The sequence below is a fragment of the Colletotrichum spaethianum genome, assembly GCF_022836535.1.
Source record: "Colletotrichum spaethianum MAFF 239500 DNA, contig08, whole genome shotgun sequence".
Taxonomy (NCBI): Eukaryota; Fungi; Ascomycota; class Sordariomycetes; order Glomerellales; family Glomerellaceae; genus Colletotrichum; species Colletotrichum spaethianum.
Genome location: NW_026054778.1, coordinates 1,209,830 through 1,217,902, shown reverse-complemented (window position 1 = coordinate 1,217,902; position 8,073 = coordinate 1,209,830). Strand labels below are relative to the sequence as shown.

Sequence of the window (8,073 nt, the reverse complement as noted above, 5' to 3'; positions counted from 1 at the left end):
GAAGGTAACCCAGGGCAACACACCCTCTACAGCATGGTAACTGCTGCTCATCGCACAGAAACCATCTGATCCGATTGAGACTGAATAAGCGACGGAACGTCTCACCGCGGCAATGCCCGTCTCGACTAACCCAGGAGGTGAGGCTCAAATGAAGCCATGACCGTAAAACGATAGCCTGAAGCCATTGATGTGCTGTCGCCTAACCTAAATGTTCTGATGTTGTCAAGGTCGCCGCCCGATAGATGCAAAGAAAACACCCGAGGTATCATGTATGTTCAGTATGTACAATCTGGTCTCCTTCCACCGTGACATCACCTCCATTCACCTCTGCCGCAGCTGCTTCTCGTGCTCCACCCAAAAGTTCTTGCAGGCCCGATGACCCCAGTGCTCAACCCACCACTCCCCAAAGCTGTCTTCGACGTCGAAGTCGACCTTGCTCACCCGCTCCTCGCGCTTCAGGCCGCAGATGACGCACGGCTTGGGCGCCGTCGGCACAACCTTGGCCGTCGATACGGGGATGGTCTCGTTGATCTCGGGCACGCGGAGCTGGTCGCGCGGCGACTTGACCGTCGAGTTCGCCGCCGCGACGGCGGACCGCAGCCGGCCGACGTGCTCCCTCCACACGCCCACGACGTCGGCCGCCTCGCGATCCTCGCGCGCCGCCTGCGCCTTGTCGACGCCCGCGAGCTTCATGCCCTTGGCTCCGGCGGCCGAGATGGCCATGCCCTGGGCGAGGAACTTGTCGCGGTGCCAGCGGAGCTTGCGACCGGCGATGACGCGGGCGGCGACGATGGCGAGGAGAAGGTATGCGCGGAGGAACGTCACGGTGCCCGGGTCCGACAGAACACGTTTCTTGATGGGCGCCGGCATCTGGCCCGTGGGCTTGAAGAGAGATGAGTTTGCGAGGTCGAGGAGTTGCGGGAAGATAGATAGAAGGACGGAAGGAGGGGGGATGTTGATGGGCGGCGGGGCGTCGTCGCGGGCGTCGGGGGCTGGCTCCGGCTCTGTTTTGGGTTTCGGGGCGGGTTTTTTGGCGACGACCGGGGACGGGGCTGCGGGCTGGACGCCGTCCACTGCGTCCCAATCCCAGCTCTCCGGGGGTTTGGCGGAGTCAACGGCAGAGGGCTCATCGTCGGGGAAGTCTTCAAAATCTGGCCAGGCTTCTTCCTCTTGCGTCTTCTGGAGGTTGGTGGCAGTAGAGGACTTCTTCGTCGCACCGGTGGATGGCTTCTTGGGTGATGTCTGGCCGAAAGAGGGCCACGCCGTGACGGGTGAGGGGGAGTTGGTTTGGTCGTCCTTCTTCTTCTCCTCATCCTGGAAATTTCCAGAAGTCGGCGTCCTGAGACCCAGGCCCGGAAAGGGGTTGCGCTCATGGAAGGACGGCGACTTGGGTGCCTGGGGATATGGTGAGGTAGGCGCGGTGAGGTTTAATGAAGAAAGCTGCGGCTTCTTCGATGGAGGCTGGGAAACCGGGATAGGATCGTCGTCGAGGGAAAGCAAGTCCATAGATGGCGGGGGCTGTGATGCCTGTGGTGGTTGCCGTTGGGCTGGTCTTGAATCCAGCGTCGGACTCATGTTTGCGCCGGGAAACGGAGTCTGTACAGTCTCAAAATCGCCAAACTCATCATCTTCTTCCTCATCGTCGTTTCCGCCCTGAAGCTCGAAATCTTCCGCGTCAAATAAGACATTCGAGTCAGACTGCTTAGCCGGCTTGGGGCCTGGCTTCTTTTGCGACCCATACATCTGACTAGCAAACCCAGGACTTGGCTGCGGCTTCGCAGATGATGCCTGAAACGAAAGCCCCGGGCTGACCGGCGGCTTGGAGCTCGCTGTTTGCCATGTAAGCCCAGGGCTGGGCTGTCGGTTCGACTGCTGCCATGAGAGTCCCGGGCTAGGGGCGGGTTGCTGGTTCGGCGAGGGGAGCCCCGGACTCGGGATCGACGAAAGGCCCGAGCCACGAGGCATGTCGACAACGTTGATGAGGTTGTTCGTCATGAGATCGAACGTCGAGGCGCGCGCGATGCGGTTCCGCGGTGGCGGCGACGCCCTCGCTTTGTTCGTCTGCGGGGGCAACACGAATGAGCGCTGAGTCGGTGTAGGCTCCGCAACCTCGAAGTCGCCCCATCCGTCATCGTCGTCGGCAGCTTGTTGCGTCTGCCTCGGCTGCTGCTGCGAGGTTGATGAAGGCGTGAAGCCCGACGAGAATGAGCCGAAGTCACCCCATCCTCCGTTGCTGCCACCGCTAGCACCGCTTGGTTGCTGCGTCTCAAAATTGGGCCATGGCTGGGTCTGTTGAACCGGCGTCGCCGCGGCTGCTGGCCTGTTGCTGGCGAAGGAGGCAAAGTCAAAGAGGTCCGTTGACGATGCCGTGAATTGCTGCGGGCGTTGCTGCTGCTTTTGCTGCGGCTGGCCCTGCTGGCCCCCCGTTCGCTGCTGTTGCGACGGAGGGCTCTGGTAGAAGCTGTCGAGGTCTAAGAGATCGGCGCTCATTGCTTCGGGTCCCGTCACCTGGGGATACACATGCTTCTGACTCAAAGATATGCCGACGGTATGTACGTTACAGGACGTGGAGTCCTGATGAGAGGAAAACGAAGCAACGAGGGGAAGAAGAAGTTGAAGTCGGGCGGGCGACGACAGGGACAAAGGAGGTTCGGATCGAGATAGCTGACCTTTCAGGACCAGGCTTGATCAAATAGGGGATCGCCCCCTCGACAACGGTGGTAAATGGGGCTGAGAGAGTAACAAAGGCGAGGGGGGTTCCACTGGGCTGGAATCGAACGGTGGATGACCTGAGCTGAAATGTGGGATTGAAGGGGACGGGATGTCAAGGCCTAAAAAAGCTCGGATAGTTCCTTACAGAGCGCCACAGCCACAGTAATGCCGGAGAGGATCCTTGGCCAAGACATACGCGCGAGTCTATCTGTCTGGAGATGGAAACGATCGGACAACCGCCCAGCCCTACGAGAAGAATGTGTTTTCCTGGCTCATGCCTTTCACTCCATGACAGTGTTATCCGAAGCGAGTGCATTCGAACAGCCGCGACGAAGCCTCAAGCCAGCTAGGTTTGCCTTCAAAACACACCGAAACCATGCATCATGCACACATTGGCACTAGAAGCAGATTCACATCGTTCGGCAATCCTTGGACGTATATCAAATCAGGCTTCTCATTGATGACTGAAGCCAGCTCAATCTGCCTACAGAGTAAATGTAACGGCAACGTTGACTATGTCAGGTTGTTAAGAAAGCTGGGACGCACGACCCCGGAGGTGGCGCTGCCAGAAGTCGGCACGGAGCTTAGACCACGCCGATTGCGTGGGGGTCGGCGCAGAAATCTCCAAACCGAGCTCTAAAATTTCGAGAGAGCCAGGGGGTATCTCGTTCCTGCATCAACTCAAGCTCCAGGTCCAGCTTTAGCCACGACTCCCACACGCCTGCCCACCATGTCGTCGAGGACACTGGCATCGCTGTGCCCCAGATGCCAACTGACATTACGGCCCCAGCCCTTCCCCCGACTGACGACTTCGCCGTGGTTCACACAAAGCGCCGGCTACCGTTCGGCGGCAAAAGAGAAGCCATCGCGCATGGTTCTCTCTGACAACGTCGCAAAACCCCGAAACCGAGATGCCCGCCCGCCGAGACGACTGGTCGAGGGACCCTTTGGCGGAATGAACCAGAAATTTGCGAGGGTCCCCGAGGGGCCGCGCCGTGTCGCCTCGCGACCGTCCAACGCGAAACTGCCATCAGGCAGACCTAGCAGAGGGGGCGAATCCCAGACCTCATCCGATCCGAGGAAAGCGCTGAAGATGCAGCGGTCTCTGGCGGGCGTGTCGTACGGAAAGAGGAACGCCTTGAAAGATAAGATGCAGGAATACGAGTCTTTTGACCAGTTCAACCTCCTCCCTGCTGTCAAGACAGCCATCAACGAGGATCTCCTGCGGGGAATGGTGGACATCAAGCCGACGCCCGTCCAGAGGCTTGCGATCCCGGCGATGCTGGGTCAGACCAGCGCGTTCAAGGTCAGGGGCGAGAAGAGGCAAGACTTTCTGCTCGCAGCCGAGACGGGTTCCGGCAAGACGCTGGCATACCTGCTGCCTGCCGTCAACGCCATGAAGATTGCCGAAGAGGCAAACCCTGAGATTCAGGCTTACAAGAAGCGGTTTGAGGAGGAGAAGGCCAGAGAGAGGACATCGAAATCAAAGAAGATCTCTACATTCGATGAGCCTCACCCGACCCTGGCCAGGCCTCGCGTCATCGTCCTGGTTCCTTCTGCAGAGCTTGTTGACCAAGTCGGCAGAGTGGCCAAGACGCTCTCCCACGCTGTCAAGTTCAAGTCGGAGAAGCTCGCGGCCAACCTCAGCGCTACCACGATCCAGCGCAACTTGTACTCGCCGCGCGGTATCGACATGGTCATCACAACGCCTCACCTGCTGGCCTCGATCGCAGACTCCGACCCCAACATCCTCTCTCAGGTCAGCCACCTGATCGTCGATGAGGCGGACTCGCTGTTCGACCGAAGCTTCGCGCCCGTGACCACAACCATCATCGACAGGGCGATGCCGTCGCTGAAGCAGTTCATCCTCTGCTCAGCGACCATCCCCAAGAGACTGGACAACTACCTGGCCAACAACTTCCCCAACATGACCCGCATCACGACGCCGAATCTCCACGCCATCCCCAGAAGAGTCCAGCTTGGTGTCATTGATGTCGTCAAGGACCCCTACCGCAACAACAAGAACTTGGCCTGCGCCGACGCCATTTATACGATTGGCCGCGAGGCGTCCAAGCACGAGGGCCCGATCCAGGGCGAGATTGACGTCCGTCGTATCATGGTCTTTGTCAACGAGCGCGAAAAGACGACCGAGGTGGCCGAGTATCTCCAGTCCAAGGGCATCGACGCCGTCGCGCTGAACAGGGACACGGCCGAGAATCGCCAGTCCGAGATGCTGAACGCTTTCACGTCGTCGGAACCTCTACGCTCAGTGTCGACAGAGTCCCCCGTCACGGGCAAGCGTTCGCTGCCCAACACCAAGGTTATTGTCGCCACGGACCTGGCGTCTAGAGGCATTGACACTCTGGCTGTACGACACGTCATTCTCTACGATGTCCCGCACACTACCATCGACTTCATCCATCGCCTAGGAAGAGCTGGGCGCATGGGACGTCGTGGAAGAGGCATTGTGCTTGTTGGAAAGGACGACAAGAAGGACGTTGTTGCCGAAGTTAAGGAGAGCATGTTCATGGGTCAAGCTCTAATCTAAGGTGCTTCTTGGCCTGGGTGGAGGAGAGAAGGATGTACAACATTTTATGTAAAACCACCATGTATACCAGAAAAGATAGAGTCAAGTTGGAAGGATGGCACGACGCACATTATACCTGAGATGGAGAGTCGCACTGGGCGGATTCAAGGTCTCAACTCCCTAATGAAACATATTTCTCCCAAACATTAACTCTGACCTTGCTAGCCACCCAACACTTCCTATGCATTAACGTACGTACTCCTCAATGACATAATAGACGCGGATGTTGCTTTGATCGCTAGCCTGCATCTGTGTGAAGGTGTGGCTGATGTCGTGGCGCTAGCTCTCCCATCTGCTTTCAATTTGGGGTGGGTGGGTCGCGACCCGGCCCAGAAGGTTCGAGTTCGCGACGCGTCCCGGCTCCAGGTGTTTCCCTCCCACACCACTTCAAAATATCACAAGCCTCCGCCATCCCATCCTTATCTCGGCCCAACCCCTCCGCTTCATGTGAACCGTGCCGAGCTTCTCTCCCATATATAAGCTGTGCAAATCATTCGGACGTCAATCTAGCATCCTCAACATCAAACCCAAGCAATGCCGAGACCCAAACGAGCGCGTCGCGCGCCACCCGCGCCCGTCGCCGTCGCGCCGGAGGAAAAGTCGAGCCCCGCGCCCGCCTCGGGCAGCGACATCTACAGCCACAGCGATCGCGAACACTCGGTCATCCGCAAGGAGCTCGAAAAGGAGGATGGGCCTGGGCCGTCTCGCCTCACGGGAGGCGCGTCTGCGCGTCCGAGTAGGAGCTCGAGCTTGCGCCAGAGGAAGGCCTTGGAGAAGTCAGCACGCGCGCGGGACGAGGCCATGAGCAGGTTGGAGGACGAGCTGGATACGACGTCTTCTAAGGCAAAGACGTTGAGCGAACAGCGGCAAAAGTCTGACTCCTCGGTCGAGTTGGAGCTGGGCAGGAAGACGCGCTCGACGCCGGTACAGCACCGGAGGGACACGACGGGGTTGGATTTGGACGACGACATGTTTGAGGGGCTCGACACTACGATAGGCGACGACGATGATGCCGCTGCGCCGCCAAGTGCACCTCGTTCGGATACCTCGACGTTCAGTGTTAGCCACTTCAAGCGTCGGGGCCGCGCGCCCAGTATTAGCATCAACAAGGACGACGCGCCCATCAGACCGAGCAGTCGCGGTGTTGGCGGTACCCCAGGTATCAGTTCGACGTTCAACATTGGGCTGTTCAAGCGCCGTCAAAGGGAACCGAGTATCTTGGGTACGGCACAGAAGGAGCGTGCGCAGCGGCCGATCGAGCTATCGTCCGGACCCGACTCTGACGATGAAGAGGGCAACGGTTTCGAGCCCGAGGCCGAGTCAACACCTTTACAGAACAGGCGCAAAACGCAGCCGCCCCCAGCGACGGAGCCCGAGTCGGAGTCGCAGCAGGTCCTCGCACCGGATTCACAGCCCGCCCAGAAGGAGGCGGGGCTCACTTCCAGCACCCGATCACGCAAGCGCAAGAGCGTAGAGAGCCATGAGGAGGCGGAGCGTCCAGGAAAGGCATCACGGACCGAGCCTGAGCCTGAGTCTGTTCCTGAGCTGGGAGATGACAACAGCGACTCGGAGCTCTCAGAGCTGCCCTCGCCCGTTCTCACGCCCACGCGGCCGTCTGCGCTGCCCCGCCCAACTACCCCGAACCGGGATGAGATTATGGCACCCCCCGAGAGCAGTGATTCCGAAGACAGCGAGGAGCTTTGGCCTGACATCCGCACCCTCGCCAAGCAGCGCCGCCGTCGCGCCTCGCCGGTCACTCCAACGCGGGATGGCAACGTCTCCGATGCCTCCTCGCCACCGTCTCTCACGCACTCCCCCAACTTCCCGGCAACGAGAAACAAGTCCCGGCAGAAGAAGCAGGCCAAGTCGCCCAAAGTCACTACAGCGGATCTGACCGGGCTGTTGCCCCGCAGACGCCACAAGAAGGCTCGAGACCCCTACAGCGTGGATGACACAGAGGAGGGTGAGATTGATGCCTCAAACCTTGCAGAGCACGACGATGAGCTCTCGTTTGTTGACGCGCGCACTCGTTCCCGACGTGCCAAGGTAACACCTCTGAACCGCAGCACAGCGAATCGGGCAACTTCCCGTGGTGGCAAGGCAGCTGCGTCGGCAGAAAATGCCAGGGCGGTGACGCGTTCTGCGACGCGCACTTACAGCCGCCGTCTGTCGGACAAGGAGAACGGGGCGAGGACGCAGCCGAGGCCGAGGTTGAGGCAGAAGCAGAGCCGGAGGTCGATGGTGATAGCTTCGCCCCTATCCAGGACGACGTCTTTGAGAGCCAGGATAGCAGCGATCCGATCCGCAGCGCTGACGAGCTGAAGAAGGCAGCGCGCAAGTTCAAAGAAGTCGATCGCTGGGAGTTGGAGTTCGAGGAGGTGACTGAGGACTCATCGCCGAACCGAGATGCGCGGTGAAGAGAATTCGGCGACTGTTTAGCTGTTTTAATGGATCTGTAGGAAAACAGGAGAACGACGGGTTGCAAGGGGAAAACAGGGAGTTTTGCTTGTCATGCTTATATGAAGCCGGGAATATCCGCGCAGTCGCTGTTGGGGTCCATTTGTGGTCGAGCTCGTAGCGCCTTACACTACGTCGTTGCTTTTGCTGGAAGCCTTGGGCGTTTGACGCGTCTCGTCGATGTCGTCCTCTTCAATAGGGAGGCCGCTGCAGTCACTTACAGAAGCAGAAGTTAGTTCATTCAGCGGATTCAATAACGATTCCATCAATATGATGTGCGGTGTGTGTGTATAGAAAACTGGATTCTTTCTGTCAAG

General features: G+C 59.0%; 3 protein-coding genes across 3 annotated transcripts; 2 read left to right on the top strand and 1 right to left on the bottom strand.

Annotated features, from left to right (window-relative positions):
• Positions 1-321: 321 nt before the first annotated feature.
• On the bottom strand, positions 322-2,490 carry ColSpa_04172 (uncharacterized protein; the record flags this gene model as incomplete). The annotated part of the gene is made up of 1 exon (XM_049270384.1): positions 322-2,490. The coding sequence occupies one exon, from the start codon at positions 2,488-2,490 to the stop codon at positions 322-324; it is 2,169 nt and encodes a 722-aa protein (XP_049126341.1).
• A 952-nt stretch (positions 2,491-3,442) lies between these two features.
• On the top strand, positions 3,443-5,260 carry ColSpa_04171 (ATP-dependent RNA helicase MRH4, mitochondrial; the record flags this gene model as incomplete). The annotated part of the gene is made up of 1 exon (XM_049270383.1): positions 3,443-5,260. One exon carries the CDS (start codon positions 3,443-3,445, stop codon positions 5,258-5,260), a length of 1,818 nt encoding a protein of 605 aa, XP_049126340.1.
• A 573-nt stretch (positions 5,261-5,833) lies between these two features.
• ColSpa_04170 (uncharacterized protein) lies at positions 5,834-7,716 on the top strand (the record flags this gene model as incomplete). Its single annotated transcript, XM_049270382.1, has 2 exons — positions 5,834-7,308; positions 7,371-7,716. The coding sequence occupies 2 exons, from the start codon at positions 5,834-5,836 to the stop codon at positions 7,714-7,716; spliced, it is 1,821 nt and encodes a 606-aa protein (XP_049126339.1).
• Positions 7,717-8,073: the final 357 nt, after the last annotated feature.